At 41.9% G+C, this 18,554-nt stretch overlaps 1 protein-coding gene across 1 annotated transcript in view; it reads right to left on the bottom strand.

Moving 5' to 3' along the window:
- Positions 1 to 271: 271 nt before the first annotated feature.
- Positions 272 to 18,554, bottom strand: part of CCDC6 (coiled-coil domain containing 6) — a 98,427-nt gene continuing 80,144 nt past the window's right edge. The window contains exons 6-9 of the mRNA XM_087824410.1: positions 16,657 to 16,813; positions 14,030 to 14,130; positions 5,559 to 5,683; positions 272 to 4,522 (exon numbers count right to left, since the gene is read on the bottom strand). Of these exons, the coding sequence (XP_087680536.1) occupies positions 4,328 to 4,522; positions 5,559 to 5,683; positions 14,030 to 14,130; positions 16,657 to 16,813 (578 nt within the window). The 3' untranslated portion in view covers positions 272 to 4,327. The remainder of the gene's footprint in view (positions 4,523 to 5,558; positions 5,684 to 14,029; positions 14,131 to 16,656; positions 16,814 to 18,554) is intronic.

Here is an 18,554-nt window from a genome sequence, read left to right as displayed (position 1 = left end):
GGGCGTGGCTCAGCGGTTGAGCATCAACCTAGGATCCAGGCGATCGGGGTTCGATTCCCGGTCAGGGCACATGCCCAGGTTGTGGGCTCGATCAATGATTCTATCATTGATGTTTCTGTCTCTCTCTCCCTCTCCTTTCCTCTCTCTGAAATCAATAAAGATATAAAAAAAAAAAAAGTTTCACACCCTTTAAAAAAAAAAAAAAAAGCAACAGGGAAACTGTTCATTTTCCGACTCAAAGACCAGAAATAAGATTTTAAGGCTCACAAGGTACGTTTTAAAAAATTATCTTTATTTAGGTTTCTGATTCAGCACATGTATCAAAGACTAATCAACATAAAGTAAATAAGACATTAATTGGAAGTCTTACATCTCTCTAAACTCTGACCAAGAATGTCAAGATTGCCACTATTACCAGAGCTCCAACCTAGTCAAGTTGTAGACAAGCTATCATGAACATACAGAGTGCACGGATATCCAGAGGCAAAAGACACGCTAGCATTTGGCTCTCCTCTCTTCCTTGCTGATGTCTTTCTATTTGACAGTCCACTCTTGCTTTCCATGCTCAGTTCCAAATAAAGTCCACAGCAGCCTCAGGGTCAACCTGACCAAATACTCTTCTGGAGGAATGCGTTCTTGAACTGTTGTGCCTGCAACTTTGTTTTCGCCAGGATTAAGTTCAGATCGAGATGTACAATACAATCTAGATGACGGTGCAGACCAAGTCAAGAACTAAAGTTGAGCAGTAACCCGAGTTAAGGCATGAATGCACACACGCACACGTGCACACACACACAGCACCCACGCTATCATGAACATAGGATTCCTCCCATTGCCTAAGAGAGGCGACCAGGGCTTGGCAGTTAACCACAACTGCTGAGCGTTCTGGAAAATGCTCCCCATACTTTTATGCTAACAGCTGTGTATGTTTTATTTATTTATTTTTTAATTGAGAAAAAAAAAAGAAACCTAGAAACAAAAAACCTAAAAACCCCTAATTTCTTACAATGGCTCTTGAGTATGGAACTCATGTAGCAGCGTCAATAGCTGGCTCTTTAATAATTTGGAAATAAAAGGTTGTTTTACTGTGTATTTCTTTGGTAGTCATCACTACAAAGTCTTCAGTGTTAGTTACCTATAAGACAAGTACTAAGACAGAAGATCAAGTTACAGAGATATTTCTTCTGTACTGATTAAGATAAAGATGTTGAGCTCTCAAAGCACAAATTACTACGCTTTTTCTTGTCTTACTGGGCACCCGCTACAAGCAAGGCTTCGTGCAGGAAAAGTTGTTCGTGCCTACCTAACAAAGTGTGATACATATTCTATTTTCCTACAATTGAACAGGTAACAAAAATTCACATTATCAATTATTTCAGGTCAAATCAGAAGCCAATTACAAAGGGGCAGCAGCACTTGGTGTCAAAGCCACATCTGGTCACACATTCATTCCATGGTTGTGGTATCTCAGGAGCTCAGAATTTAAAGCTCCTTTCAATCAGCAAAGGAGCAAGGTAAATGAAATCTTAAATACTTCTACCATCTGCCAAATTTCTAGAATTCTGTCTAAAATGCCAGCATGCTCTTGAGAGAAAGCAGGTCAGAGCCCAGAGAGGTGTCAGGGGTTAGGTAAGTTAATTTGGTTTCGTGTAAAAGGCATGGCAGCCGGGCAATGGATTACTTATCCTATTAGCAGCACAGTGGTAGCCAAGGGTCTCTCAGCAAGACAGGAAAATGAAGCTACTGAAGCTACTAGAGCTCCCGCCTGTCTTCGGGATGGCTACTGATTATACAAAGGCCTTAAGGGAGTCAGTCCCAAGAAACCCCAGGCAAGTGGGCAACAGGAATGGCAGTAACCATGTTCAGCCCCCATGAGAAACGGCTGAGGTAAGTCAGCTTCCCACTGGGAGGGAAGGGGGCTCTGGTCTCTCTAGGCTCGGGGTGGGAAATCTGCCTCGGCAGGCTTCACACGGGGTCATAAAACACTAAAAAGACATGTAACGGCATCAATTCAAAGTAGTAGTGTTTGTTCTATCAATTCTGAAGGTCTGCTGGGTGAGGAAGTTAGATTTATGGTGAAAAGGTGCTGTCTGAAGGAGCCGTGTTTTATTTTGAAATGAAATGACTAGTTCAGGGGACCCAGCACTACATTTCGGCAGAAGTCTGAATGTCAAGAACCTTGTCTCTAAAAGGCATTGATCAGGAACTGTTTGCTCACTCCAAGTGCTCTGTCATTCTCCACAGGGCGATGTTGTGACTTTTGTGCTTTCAGGAGGTAACTAAACTGACAGGAAGCAGAGGGGAGATCATTCCATTAGGGACTTCCTTGTTTGAGTGCAAGACACTAATCCAACAGCACTGAAGACTACAACCTTGTAGAAGATTCTTGTAAACATATACCATATTTCTCCTATTAGAAAAACCAAGAACTGTACCATGAAGGCAAGTGTTTGCCTGCTCTCAGAATGCCTTGGAATGGCAATGTACCAGGAGGGACAGTGAGCTGTTGGTGACATCCCCGGGTTTCACGTGACCCAGTCTAATCATGTTAAAAATCTAAAGCCTCAATAATAATAGGCCAAACTTCTCCTCCTATTTGAGAACTGTTCTATGATTATGTATATTACACACACATTATAAATAAAATTTATATAGATGTACAATTTCTTCCAAACAATTGAGGAGTGACATTCTCGGTTTAGGGGGATGGAAGCAGGAAGAGGTGAGGAATCCTATTGTTGCTTTTACTCTCAAGTTCTTAAAATGCTAGTCAAACACTATTATCCGACAAGACTTTTTTCTTTCTGTAACTCTTAAATATGCATTCAAAGGCAAAAATGGAGGTTTCTATACTGTACAATATTAAATATCTACAATGTCATGGTTCCTTATTTTTAGGAGTGTGTTTGATAAAGAGCTAGCTATTAGAGATGGTTGTCACAAAACATGGACTCTTAAAAATTACTGATAAATTAACTTTTAGTCCTCTGATTATATCCAACAGATACACATTCTCATCATAAAATATACATTCTCTAGTAAGTTATTTTCATCCACAGCATATATAAATATGCAAACACAGGTGGTAAAAATCACTTTACTACCAAAGTACAAAACAGTAACTGCTGAAAAGCAAAAATAAAGATGTTGCCATATTAAGAGTGACTCACAGTGTTCCACCTCAACGTGAAACCAAACGATTTATTTGTGCTAAATGAATGGGAATAATGTATTCAGAATATACTTCTTTGTACACACTGCACTTGCTTATACTGGGTGAAATAAGCAGTCATCAATACTAATGTGCTACTTTCCTCTACACCTCTTCTCTTTCTGCCAAGCAATAAAGTACTGTGTGGCTATTATGCCAAGATATTTCTATAATGTTCATTTCAAATAGTATCTTCTAATAATTTCGCACCTTTAAAATATTTGTTCAACTCTATTTCAGGGGAACACAAATAAAGAACGCAAAGGGAAGATAGCCGTTTTTGTTACAATCGCATTGCCTTCTGCAGCAGAAATCAAATAGCACGCTCTAATCAGCCATCGCAACCACGGTAGGAGGACAACATTTATGGACTCATGTGAGAGGGGGCCAGTTTGGGTAGATTAACATTAAAGACAAAGAAAGAATCACACTTTAATATACAATAATTATCCATCCCGCATAGGTGGGAAAGGTACAGCCACGTGATCCATCACTTTTGACTGTTTTACAAGAGACATGGATGTTGATATACACTGAAAACAACCTATAAAAAGCGTATCTGTAGAAAGCTCTATTGAACAGTGTATTGTCTTGGGCACTGATGCATCTAACTTCCCATTCTGCACTGAAAGCTAGATCTCCAAAGGTCTGAACTGTAGTGCTGAATTATTGGTATGTTTGGTAAACAACATGGCAATGGGGGGATAGTAAGAACAGCTCAGTAATTTTCTGCAAATTCATGGAAAAAAAATATAAAAAAGTTATCCCTTTTTATTTTACAAACCTAAAAGCCAGGAAAATGAAGCTCTGGGGCCAAGCAAAAAACTGCACACTGCTGCTGAATTACCAAACATCGAATAGCAGATGTTCCAGGCGGGGAATGGACGTACGTGTCGATTCAAGTAAAACACTGATGGAAAGGGTCGTCTGATTAGTGTTGTAACCCACAACACTGGCTGCGTCTCCAACGAACATTTACAACAATTAATAGTGAAGCCTAGATAACCTCAGTGCAAATCAGTCAGATCCAAATATGCCAGGGGAGGAAGCCTTTGGCATTGAGTAGACGGCTCCACTGTACGAGTCCCAACATGAGATTCAGACTAAGCACATGCATTAAGGCTGGGAGGAGGGGTGCACCGAATGTTGCGAAGGGGTGGGCTGCGTGGTGGCTGCCGAGGGGACCGTGGGCTGCATGGGGGGTGGGGGTGGGGGCGGAGGCGGCTGGACCGGGGTCTGTGTGTTGGGAGATGGAGGTGGCGTGGGCCGTTTGAATTTGTCAGGACTGTTGCTTCTCCGTGGTGAAGGCCTCTGTAGAAAGGACAGGAACAGTAGTCAGTTTAGGGACAGACAGCTCATTTCTACCACAGCCTGACTCAGAGCTGAGGCCAGTGAAATGCTGACCATCAAAGATAAGAAACCAGCAATTCCCTTATCTATCCCTATTGGTTTCTAAACGAGTAATGGAAACATAAATAGAGTTTACACCTACACCTATGAAAAAGCAAAATCATTATGTAACTTGCATTGACCAAACTAATGGACTTGTCCCCTATCAATGAGATGGTCCTGAAATTGAAACACAGCTGTCACATCCTCCCTTAAATCTGTCCCAAGTTCCTTCTAGCACTAAAAAGTTTTCAATATCCTGAAAGCTTAAGCTCAACCAAAACAGTTTTGCTTTTACATAGAGCCCATCAAACTAGCAGAACAGCTTCAGAAAGATCTTACGTGCTTTGGGATAAGTTTCTTATTTTAAAGATTCCCTTACTGGGAATACCTTCAATGCTCTCCTGTTCTCAAACCCCTATTAAGCTACCTTTCCAATTGTTCTATTAGTCAATGAAATAACCAGTTCTAAAGAAAAAAAAAATCTCCTGCGTGAGGTTTGAACCAGATGCATTTAAGGTTCCTTCTAATTTCAGGAGAAAAAATTCTGAGTAAAACTAGGAACAAGGTTAATTTCAGGAAGAATACTGAGGGCCAGTGAACTATGAAGGTGGAGACAATAAATATTTTAGACATTATGGCAACTAACAATAATTTGTTATGGCAGGGAGTTGGCCAGACTTCAATCAAGGTTTTGGCCAGAGTTCAAACTACACTTCACAAGGGCTATTTTTCAAAGAAAGCAAAGTTGAAATTTTGTTTCAGGGATGGAGTTTAGTGTCAACACCAGAATTCAATGTCAAACTTTCAGGAAGTCTCTATAGTTTTTAAGGTGAACTGATGGAGGGAGGGAGGAAGAAAGGTGAATGTCTAAGAGCATCGATCCTGGTCTCCTAAGGAGGACCAGTGATACCACCATCTGGAGTGAAGTGCTGCTTCCCAGCCCATGGAGACTTACTGTGATACCGTGAGATGCTCCCATATGCTGCACATGAAGACCCGGGGAATTGTAGTAAGACATTCCGGCTCTTGTCAGAGAAGTTGGTGGCGTGAAACCAACTGTGTGACTTGCATATGAAAGACCTGAAATATAACAACATTGTAAGTATTATTTCAAACTCAAATTACCTGGTGTTATCAACCGCCTAGGAAGCTTCAAAATGCAGAAGTTTTCAGTTACCCACAAAAATGAAAACAGATGAGAAGCATGGTGGGCTCACTCAATGGCCTGCTGGATAACAAGGGATGTAAAAGTCAAGTCCTGGAACAGAATAGAGCATCCAGAAATAATTCCATGCATGGTCAAATGACCTTCAACAAAAGTGCTGAGAATTCACAATGGGGAAAGGGCAGTCTCTTCAACAAGTAGTGTTTGAAAAACTGAGTATCTACCACACGCAAAAGGATACAACTGGACTACTATCTTATACTATACACAGAAATCAACTCAAAACGGGTTAAAGACTTGAATGTAACACCTGGAACTATAAAACCCCTAGAAGAAAACACAGGGGAAAGCTTCCTGATATTGGTCTTGGCTATGACTTTTCAGACATGGTACAAATAGCAGAGCCACAAAAGCAAAAGCAGACATCAAACTAAAAAGCGTCTGCTCCGCAAAGGACACAATTAACAAATGGTAACCTATGGAACGGGAGAAAATATTTACAAACCATGTACCAGGTATGGGATTAGTACCAAACTGTATAAAGAACTCCTACAACTCAATAACAAATAAATAACCCAATTAAAAAGAGGTCAAAGGACTTAGGCATTTCTCCAAAGACAACATACAAATGACCAACAGGCATAGAGAAAGATGTTCCACATCACTAGTCATCAGGGAAGTGCAAATCAAAACCAGAATGAGGTATCACCTTACACCTGTCAGGATGACTATTATAAAAAAAAGAAAAAGGTAAGTGTTTGCAAGGGATATGGAGAAGTTACAACCATTGTGCATCTTGGCAGGAATGTAGCCTTTGGAGAAGCCACTATGGAAAACAATATGGAGGTTCTGCCCAAAATTAAAGACAGCATTACCACACGACCCAGCAATTCTACTTCTGGGTATTTATGCAAAGAACTGAAATCAGGATATTGAAAAGAAATTTGTGCCCCCATGCTCACTGCAACATTATTTACAATAGCCAAGATCCACGTCCATCAACAGGTGAGTGACTGAAGAAAATGTGGCATATACGTACAGTGAAGTATTATTCAGCCTTTGAAAAGAAAATGCTATCTTGTTAAACAGGACATGAATGAACCGTGAAGATGTTATAAGCCAGTCGCAAAGAACAAGGAAGAGATAAGGAACTAGTCAATGGGCAAAAGTTTCAATTATACAAGAAGAATACGTTTTAGAGATATGCTATACAACCCTGTGTGTTATGCAGTTAAAATCTGTTAAAAAACAAAGTCAGGCCCTGCCAGGAGATATGAGGCAAAACCACTGTGTGCGTGTGTGCACATGTGTGTTGCAGCCATAAGGCAAACAAAAACCACCACAGAACTTTGCAACTTTAGCATATTCCATGAAGAAAACAAAAGCCCTATATATGCCAGTGGTTCCCAAAACAAACTGATATTTAAGAAAGAAACAAGCCCAAGTGCACTATAATATTCTACAGTCTTCATCTAGGACCTGAGAATTATCTCCAAAGTATTTTATAAATGCACATGCCCCGCCTCTCCTCATTATCAGATACTGCTGGGTTGAGGTCCCAACAGCTGTATTTTTCAACATTTCTAACGTGGTCATCACCCACGTGCAGCTGAAGCAGCCACGGACTTTTCTAGTGAGGCGATGGTCCCGTGGTCCAGGTCACCACTTATTTATCACTGCGTAAATGTGGCTATCTTCACATCTTTGCGTTCCCAGCATCTACCAGGTTATCTAGCACAGGGCAAGCTCCATATGAATGAATGCAATAAAAATGGAAACAAAGGAGGAATGTGGGGAGTTTGGATAGAGGTATCTATTGTCAATCACTGGGTACCTAAGACCAGCTGTTGGATGCCAAGCAACGTGAACTCCACTTACCTTTTTTCTGAATTACATAGAAACAAGAAGCTGTTTTGGAAGCTATCCCATATTGTCTTTGGGCTTCTGTGACTGAGATATGCAGCCACTAAGCCTACCTTTAGTTGTCTTGTCCCCGAATTGCCTGTGCCCTCCACATCTAACATGAAGGGTTCGTTTCATTTCTTATTTTGACTATCAATTAGCGCTGCTTTCTCTCTGAAATATTTCCATTTCTGATTGCGGATATTTGGTTCACATTTACAAAACAAAGGCCTGGGGTAAAGTACAAGGCTTTGGGAGGTAAGTGGCCATAAACTGTAATGTTTATTTGTATGGCAAGGACTTTGTTCAGCTGGGAGAAGGGAAAAAGAGGTTTTCTTTGAAGAGCTTTGGGGAATATACAATCCTAAGCCTATTTCTTATGAAAGTGATGAAATTTAAGAGAAAGGCTATGAAAGGGGATCCTTATTCCCAGATAGAGAAGCTCAGAGAGTTCAATTCATAATAACAAAAATAAGATATAGCCTATTTTCTAATATTACATGGTTATTTATTATTATGTTAAACTGCTAATCAAGAATCTTCAAAGTCTCCCTATTGTCCACCTAAATTAAAAAAAAAAAAAAAATTATCTTCTCTGGCTATTATAAAGGCCTATGCATTTGGTTCCAAACTATCTCCTGATGGTCAGTGGATCTCAAAGCCCTTGACCAACCCAAATCAAATGAATCAGAGTCTATGGGAAACAGGGTCCCAGGTCAGCAGGTGCTAAGAACCAGTGACCTTATTTATCACTCTTGATTCTGACACCCACATCTCAGTTCATACCATGCCCTTGGCCTGGGATACCTTCATTTCACCACAGGACTTAAGTTGAGTCTTCCACCCCCTTACCCCCACCCCTGTCAACCAGGACCTCACTCAGTCTTCTTAAAGAGGCAAAGAGCCAGATACAGAGTCTGCCATGTTATCTCAGACTCGAGTTCAGCCACTTGGTATTGAGTGACTATGGGCTTTTAATCCTTCAACTGTAAAATTAGATTATCGTAGTGACAAGGTTGTTGTGAAGATGAAATGAGTTAATGTCACAAAATACTCAGAGAATTCCTGGCACCAAGTAAAGGCTCAAAGTTTCTGCTTATGAAGGCCTCCCTCAAGACCCATCTCAAAAGCTCTCTAAGCTGGTAGTTCTCTGATGTTTGAACTTCATTTTAAACTACTTAGTTTTTTTAATTGATTATAATATATTTTAAAAGTTTATAATTCATAAGAAACTGCAAAAATACTAGAGTTCTCATGTACTCTTGCCCCAGCTTCCCCGAATGACATCTTACATAGCCACAGCACATTATCAAAACCAGGAAACTGACACTGCTCTAATACAGGCGACCAAGGTACAGACTGCTTGCATGTCACCTGTTTTTACTGTGTTCTTTGTGTGTGTATGTATGTGTACAGATCAATGTAGTTACATCACATGTACAAATTCGAGTAACTCTCCACAATCAGGACACAGAACTGTTCCATCATCACAAAGAAACTCCTTTGTGTTAGTTCCTTTAATCTTAACCCGACAAGGACTAATCTGCTCTCCATCACTGCATTTCTGTTATGTTGAGAATGTTACAGAAATAAGGGTTGCATCATAGATTATAGAACCCTTGAGATTAGCTTTTTTCATTCATCACAACACCCTTGTAATCCATCCAAATTAATTGCATGTGTCAAGTTAGTTCATTTTTATTGCTGAGTAGTAGTCCATGAAGTAGGTGTACTACAGTTTAACTACTAAACTTTTTAAGGGATATAAAATATATAAAATTCAGTTGGACTTGTACTAAGAGTTTCTTATTCTTATATTTCCCCCCCACTTCCCAGACCCTGGGGTTGATTACAAGCTCGGAGAGGCCAGAGACGGTGTCTTACTAACCTTTGTTTTCCATTAAGTCCTAATCATCATGCATCTGACCCTCTGACCCAGGAACATAATAAAGAATACAAATCCAAAAGACGACCAAACTGGGTTGAAACCGTCAACCCCCAAACACCAACCTACTTAAATAGAATACTATGGCTTCATGAAGCTATTGCTGGAATAAATTTCTCTCGCTCTGATACAGAAATGCATTAATTAAAGTAAAAATCTTGACTTCATTGTCCACAAGTGCAAGGCTGCAAATTTAGAAGATAATTAATTAAAAGCAATTCATGACAAAACAAAAACACAAAAAAACCCCACCACTAAGCAAAATGAAACAAGATACAAAAATGTATAATCCATATAAAACCAACTTCCTAAAGGAAAACTGCAAGAAGTAGGGGTAGAGAGAGGAGCCACTTGAAAACTAAAACGTTAACACCACTTTTGGATAAAAGGATTCTGGATGATTTTATTTCCACTTCTCTATACCCTTCTGATTGCCCCCAAATTTTCTGTGATATATGTTTGCTAAAGAAAAAAAAAGTATAAATAAACTAAAGGCAGACACCTTTTTTTTTTAGTTACACAAGTCATACATGGAAACACTGTCTTTGTAAAAATTCATACAATCCAGATATGATTTCCTCGGTAACTCTCGCTGACCTGGCTCCCTCGCCACCACTCCACCAAGACGGCTCTTTCTAAGGTCAGCAGTGTCTGCCTGTTGCCGGCGGCAATTACCACCACTCCTGATTTTACTTGACTTTGGAGCAACATCTCATGGAGCTGACCACTCCTCCTTGAAATGCTTTGTCTTAACTTCAGTAACATACTAACTTTCCTTTCACTTTCCAATCTTCTTTCCCTGCCTCTATATACTTAACCTCTATATATTAGAGTTGCTTCAGGATCAGACGGGAGGCTTTTCTCAGTACCCTCTCTCTTCTATGACTAGGTGCTCTCATCTAACTTCCGTAGGCTTTTGTAAAATATGTTTCTAATTTTAGAATCATTTTAGGTCTACAGAAAAGTGGCAACACTAGTAAGATAGAGTTCCTGTATACCCCACACTCAGAATCCTATTACTAACATCTTATATATTAATATACGGTACATTCATCACAACTGATAAACTAATACTGATACATTATTCAACTCAGGTCCATACTTTATTTGTATATCCTGAGGTTTCTAACTAATGCCCTTTTCCTGTTCCAGGATCCCATTTAGAATACCACATTATATTTAGGTGTTGTCACCTAAGGCACTTCTTGGCTGAGACAGTTCCTCAAATTTCCTTGTTTTTGATGACCTTGTCACTTCTGAGGTGTATTGATCAGGTTGTTTTTTTCCAAAAAATATATCTTTATTGATTTCAGAGAGAGGAAAGGAGAGGGAGAGAGAGAGAAATAGAAACATCAATGATGAGAGAGTCATTGATCGGCTGCCTCCTGCATGCCTGCAACTGGGGATGGAGCCCGCAACCCGGGCATGTGCCCTGACAGGGAATCGAACCCCCATCACCTGGATCCTAGGTCGACGCTCAACCGCTGAGGATCAGATATTCTTAAACAGACTGTCCCTCGATTGGGATGTGCCTGATGTTTACCACATGGGTAGACTGAGGTTCTGGGTTCTGGGGAGAAAGACCACAGAGGCACGCAGCATATCAAGGGCACATAGCACCAACATGACGTGCCATTGTCGATGTTGACCTTGATCGCCTGGCCAATGCAGTGTTTGTCAAGCTTCCCCATTGCAAAGTTACTCCTTTTTTCTCCCTTTCCACACTGCATTTTTGGAAGTCCCTAATGCTCAGCCCACACTTAAAGAGTGGGAAGTTACTTCCATCTCCTGAGGGTCGAGTATCTATGCAAATTATTGAAATTTTTCTGTTACCAGGTTTTTCCAGGTTCACCTTGTATATCCCCTGCCCCAGCCCTACAAACATCCATTTCTCCAAGGAGCCCTAGTTCTTTCCACTGGAGAATGGAATTAGAAACCATGGTTTAGGCAGTGGGTGTGCATGTTGCTAGTGGGGTGCATACCTTTTTCGAAACTTCGTTATTCTTCATCTCTGATGTAGGCACATTAAAATATACTAATTGGAAATGTCTCTTTCTTAGGTTGCATAAAATAATGGATGACCCGAAAAATAATTATTGAAAAGTAATACTTCCCCATGGATAATCTACATATACAAGTCCACATATAATGAATAAGAGGATCTTTCCCAAGTCCTAAGAAATTTATTTTTAAAATTGTGAAACAGGATTCAAATATCTCAAAAAGTTGATAAAAATGCATGATTAGCCAATATCAAATGCTAAGGGAGGGAGAAGAACCAAAGTGCTTAAAATGGAAATAAAAACTAGAGGAACAGCATCATTCCACTCAGGAAGTGATTAGATATTCTTATTTCTGAGAACCACAAACTCTTCCAACAAAAAATGAAGTGAAATTCAGGTTTTGCCGATGCACCATACATAGGACTGGAACGGACTAGAATAGGAGTAATACTGCTGCCAAATAGGAGATAAAAATCTACTTTGGTGCTATTATAGAACTTAAATAGGGTATGAATGTTCTCATTAGCCTGGCTGAAAGGAGAAAAAAAATCTAGATATTACTTATTACGTAGTTTAAGGGAAAACCAAATAGCCTATCTATACAAGCAAGCCCCACGCTACAAGGACAGGGTGCGATGAAAGTCACAATTATGAAAATGGAGTAAGACCTTCTTACAGAATATTTGTTATAATAGAAGTTAATATTGCCAAAGGTCTGACTTTTTTTTCAATGACCACAACACTATATTTAATGAACTGGAAACTACATGCCTCTAAAGATTTCTTTAGGTTTAAATAGTTAGAACATTAAACTACACATAATATGAATTAGCATCACCCATCAACCATAAAGGCTTCTTCCTAACTTATGCCTTCCCTTTTTAAGTCAATAAATCAGAAAGCAGAAAAGGCCTGTATCATGGTAACGAAACCCACATGCTATTTGGGGAAAACTGAGAGGCAGCTAAGAAGGGAAGCTTTGGGAGAGACTTAAATGCCACTGGAAAGTAGGAGAAACAGTTCCAGGAACATCCTTTGGGCAAGAACATGGGTGATGACCATGACATAGATCAAGACAGAGAGTCGTTTGGTTTGCAAACAGCCCCTCTTTATGCTGCTGGATGCCAGGGATAGCACACTGGCCCTGAGTGGACAAATGCTGCCATGCTTGGCTGTAGGACTTTCTCTGGATTTCATCTCTTTAAAAAAATAAATAAATAAATAACAGGACCATGGAGCTTGGCTGGATCCTAAACTCACAAAACCAAGCCATTTCTACCTCACACTTTATCTCTGGCTCCCTGCATTACTGCAGCATTTCCCCTTTACCAACCTGAAGGCATCCCTCGTTTTCAACTATTTTAACAGACAATAAATATGAGATGTCACCCTAACACTAGGCTCTTTTACTTACCACAAAACCTTTATTGTCGCCACCCTTCCAATCAGTCAGTTCACTTTGTTCTGCTGTGAAACAGCTTCTCCACTTTTCCCCACTACACACACACACACACACACACACACACACACACACACACACACCCATTTAAAATCTGTTTACCAGCAAGCTCAAGAAAAATCAGTCTCTTCGCTTCAGTGACAAGACTCGATCTTTGGCCTGCTACCTTCTCTTTCCTCCTCCCTCCACTCCACTCACCAACCGCCCACCCTGCTCTTTCTTTCTGGCTGGATCACTGACTTGCCCTCCCGGCCTGACAGCCCCATGCTGTGCTGGTACTGGAGCCAGAGACCCCAGGGAGAGAGTTTTTGGGGTCAGATAAAGGCAAGCACGCCTTTGACGGAGAGGCTTCTGAGGAGCAAAGCCAGAAGCATGGCCTGGCTACGACGCCCTAGTCCCACTCACGATCACTGAAAATATCAGGATATAAGAACATAGGCTTTGCAACAAGACATGCCTTTCCCCACCACTTCCCCTGGCCATGTGACCAGCAGCTTTGGAATGACCGCTTCCTCAATTTTAATATGGGAAAAATGATGCCTACGTTAATTCTTTGGCGAATAAAAATGAGATAATATAGGTAAAATATAATGAAAGAACCCATAAAAGACAAGCTATGATGCATCTTAAAAATCTACCCATGGTTGTGTCAATGCATCGGCACTAAAAATCAGAGTCAAAGACAGGCTTTTAAAAACAGTTTGGGGAGTTAAGTTCCTTTTAGGTTAAAACAAAACAAAACAAAACAAAAAAACCCTAAAGAAACACACCAGTTGGCACTATAACATTCAGGCTTAAAAATGATTAGCTAAAACTCAGTCTTTATAGTGATTTGTTTTTATGTTTCTCAAAAACACATCACCCCTCTCTCTGTTTACACGTTTATATGCTAGAAGGGAACGTATTCAGGATGCCAGAAACCAGTCCCAGAGGAGCGAGCACACGTACTCACCAGGTGATATAGGCCTGCTTGAGCTTGGAGAAGGAGTGTAAGGGATCGGGCTGGACACAGTGCGAGGTCTCAATCCTTGTGCAGACATCTCGTTAAAACACCTAAGAGGAAGAGGGAGAAGATCAGGACCACCTGCATTTCAACAGTTCTTAAGAGAGCCCCGATGAGAAAATGCCTGGGGCTCACATCTCAAGGTCCAACTCCTGAATGTGTAGAGAGCGATGCTGTACCTGGGAGACATGTATGAAATGGACTCCCACTGCTCGCTGCTCAGCAAACCTCTCTCTGGATGTCCTAGTGTCCTAGCTCAGGATGGGGACCTGGGGACGGAGCTGCACCACACAACAGAGAGGACCGGGCTTCTCTCCCTCACACAGAGCTATGTGGACATTCATTTACACTGTCCCAAGAATTACAGACACGTCCAACATTTAAATTGTTATTTGAAACAAAACTGAACAAGCCCTCTGAGGTTTATGTGATCAAATTAAAGCTTAAAGACATGTCTTCCTGTGAAGTGGATGTCAATCATTTGCAAGTCAAGCCTTCCTTGACAAAGCCACACTTTAGAACATGAGAAAAGACCCTTAAAAGAGGGCTGATGAGGAGAAATGTCTGCCTGAGACTTCCCAGTAAGCTATCCTCCAGAGGCCTTATGGCCAAAGGAAGGAACAGGCTGAGATCTGCACGCTGGGGAAGATCTCAGCCCTGATAATCAGTTCACGAGGGGAACTTCACTGTCCTTTCTGCGCTGGTTTATTCGGCTGGAAGAAAACCAGGCTCCTGAATTTGACGTGCATCTCTCACCTAGGTACCCCGCCACTGATTCTTCCTCTACTCTCCAGAGCAGCCACCACGGTGGCACCGGGCTGGACTTCTTATATTCTACCACCCAGTGAGTGGCTACGTTTTTAAGGTTTTTAAGGAATAAACACACTTGTGGACATCTGAAGTGACTATTTTCTCTCTCCCAAATGTGGCATTTCCAGTAGGGAGAGGAGACATCTTTATTAGGAAGCTGTACCCTGCCTGAAATAATCTGACGTATAAAAGATAAAGCAAACCTGGCCTGAATCCTGAATACCAGTTCTGGGTGAAAATGTTTATCTGGGAGCCTGAAGTAGCTTTAGCACTGTCACCATAGTTGGAAGAAATTCCAGAGCGCATGTGACTCAAGATCAAGCACAGGGTACCCTGTGTGTTAACAGACAGTCTGCTCTGTGTCTTAAGGTTGTTAATGAAGTAGTTAATAGGTATTTAGCACTTGGGTTGATGTCTTTTTTTAGCCAAATGGTTTTCAGAGGATAAGGATTTCAGAGAGAATGGGACAGTCAGAAAGAAATCAATGAAATTCGGACTTAAGAATGATAGTTTAATGATGCAAACTTTTGAAAAAGAATATTCTTTATTCTTTCCAAACGAGGAAGTATATATACAGATATTGTAAATAGGATGACCCATTACTCTGCTTTTACAGTATTTTTAAATTATAAAATTACAGACCTTCATTGCAGAAAATCTCGGACTTTCTGAAATGATCATACCACTGGCCACAGCCAATTGGTCGAAAGCCTTGTGAGCCCTCTGGATCGGCTCAGTAACAGAAATAAGAACAGAGTGCCTCTGTGGTGATAGTGCCCCTGTGTTCTCAAGCAATGTATTCAGACAGCCACAGCCTGCACAACTCATCACAGCACTAGCGGACCCTGGTCTCAGACACTGGCTACTCGGTCCTGATAGAGGGGCCCCTGGGGAAGCTCAGTCTCACCTCCCACACTGCGATACCCCATGTAAGGCCGGGGAGCCCCTGATGCAGACACATTTCCTTGCAGAAATGATCTGGTTCTGACACAGGCTAATTCCCCAACTCCAGGGTTTCTCTGCTGACTAAACAGTTTTTCCAAGTTGGATGTGTTGCTTATCTCAGCAATCACCTTACTCCCAAGTACAGAGGTGGGGTGGAAAGAGGAAGAGGGGAGGGGGAGGAAAGGCTGGATGAGAGAGAAGTGCTGATACCACTTCCTCTAGTTAACCAAAGGATGACTCTTATTTCAGCCCATTTCTCAGCGGGAAATCAGGAAGTTCCATGATACGCTTCAGCAGGTAAATGCACGGCAGTATTTTCTAAAAGTAACTGCAAAAAGGCTCCAAAGTTACTGCGTACGTTAAGGCAAGGCCTCGGGCTTTCAACACCTCCTGTCTCCTGCTGACCCTTTCAACCTGTGGATATGTTTCCTCGGGCTATTCCATGGCCAGCTTACCCGTATCTACGGCTTCAGATGCTCCCATACTTTAAACAGACATAACACAGGATTAGACAAATTCATCAACAAATGTGAACTCTGCCTCTCTACACCTAACCCCGTCTCCACACCTCTCCGGACCAAATAATTCTGGAAAGGGAATTTCCCCCCATCTTTTTGGGTTTAAGGAAAATGGTCAGTCTTCCTCATTTACCCCTTCTCAGCAGCCACTTGGATGCAGTGGTGTGCGTGATCACAAGTGAATGCTCAAGCCCTCTCCTTCCACATCTAACAGGACGTAAAGAGAGACCTCTAGTAGACTTTAAAAAAAATAAAGAAACAAAAAACCAAAACCAGAACACGGCTCCTCAGCCACGTGCACACCTCTCGTCGTCCATTTCCAGGCTGGACTCGCTCTCGGAGAGCTGGCGGCAGAGGGCCTCTCGCCTCTCCATCTCCCTCTGCAGCTTCCTCTGCAGCCTCAGGTTCTCCTCCCGCATGTGCCGCTCCTCCTCCAGGTACTGCGCCATCTTCTCCGAGTCTGAAAGGCAGGGCTCTGGGTGAAGCCGTGTCGAGCCCTCGCACAGCCCTCCGCCCAGAAGCTGGCGGTCCGGCTCCTCGCCACAGACGAGGACTGTTCCAAGACGGGTTCCCCCTCGCCCACACTTTAAATCTGGATTTAAAGTTTACCCCAAGCACCAAAGTCTACCAATGATCTGCATTTAGGAAAAAATACAAAAATCAGCGTTGGGAGTCTGGGCATCTTCACTCCCCTTCCTTGCTTAAGTGCCCGGGGTGGAGGAAGGGTGGGGGGGCAGCTGAGTCTGGGCTCAGCGGCTACCAGGGCTCCCTGCGTTGCTGGGGTTCAGAGGGGAGGCGGCCCAGCCAGGGAAACGGACCCAGCCCACGGGCTCCCCTCTGGGCAACAATCCTGCTGCCCCCACCTCCAGACACGGCGTGGCCGGTCACCCACGGGAGCCCACCAGGCTGAGAGCGCACCCACGCTGCGCTGTGGGGCAGGCGCGCCGGCAGCCGGTGTGCGACAACATGCTCGGTGTAGCTACTACTCTTTTTAAAAAATAGAAATTGACATAGTAAACAGCTTCCGTATTTCAAATAAGAATAATTTGAGTGTGTGTGTGTGTGTGTGTGTGTGTGTGTGTCTCACGACCAGGCTTTCTGAGTCAGACAGCACGTAAAGACCTGGATACGCACGCCAAGCTCTTGGGATGGCATCCTGTATGACAAACACCCCATCCTCAGGAGCTGTGTCATACAGAGGTGGCAACAGTAGGTTTACAGCTGTGATTACGTGAAACGGAGTTTATTACTGTGTTGTTGTTTATTTATTTGTATAATAGTTGTAAACCTAGTATTGCCCACTCCTGTGGGTCAAGGTCTCTACTACGGCCTTGACTGGAGCCAGGCTCAGCGAGTTGGATTCTCTTTTCCAGGAACCTGAAATGCAGAACACACATCTTCACGAGGCTCTAGAATCTCCTGCAGAGTCCCTGGATGGCAAGCCCACGTCCTGAGGTTATTCTGGGCTGGATTCTGGCACACCCCGGCACCATTCTAATAAACGGCATCACAGGGCCTTCCGTTCCTTTTCTGGTTTACCTCAGACAGAATCTGCTGTTACTAAGTAACCAAAATAACCTCCACACAAAACTCAGTGTCTACCCATCTTCCTGCTTCTTCCTTTTCTCTATCTTGGCCATGAATTTGGGAAAAGTGAAATCTCAAAAGAAAAGGTAATATCTACTTCTCTATTCTGAAAACTAGCTACACATTCAGAGTGGCCACGATCACATCTAAGAGAGAGTTCTGCAGCTTACTGCTCTGTATTTCCAGCCCATTCCAAACTTAAGGAAGGTGCTGAATGCCACATTGGCCATTTCTCTCCTACAAACTGACCCTAATTCAATTTCCAAGTTCATCAAGTTAGTGTCCGTTTTAAGCAACTCTACGAAGGTCTGGTATTTTAGCAAATAATGACTTTTGATGATAAATATGCAATGACTTCTAAGACGTCATCCTTACAGAATACATCAAAGCTCTTGACTATCCTTATTTTAAAAATTCAAATAAAACTATCAAAATTAATAAACACTATTATGTACACTAAACACTAAATCCCTCCGCTGTTTTCAACATAACCAAAACCCTGCTGTTTAATCCAGTTACAAAAGTCTCTTTAATTGAAGGCATGCTGGGAAAATATTTACAAAGCACACTTTTAATATAAATGATTTAAATTATTTCATCCCAAATATGCACGT

This window comes from Miniopterus natalensis, chromosome 14 (assembly GCF_054644295.1).
Source record: "Miniopterus natalensis isolate mMinNat1 chromosome 14, mMinNat1.hap1, whole genome shotgun sequence".
NCBI lineage: Eukaryota > Metazoa > Chordata > Mammalia > Chiroptera > Miniopteridae > Miniopterus > Miniopterus natalensis.
This window is presented reverse-complemented; position numbering and strand designations above follow the sequence as displayed.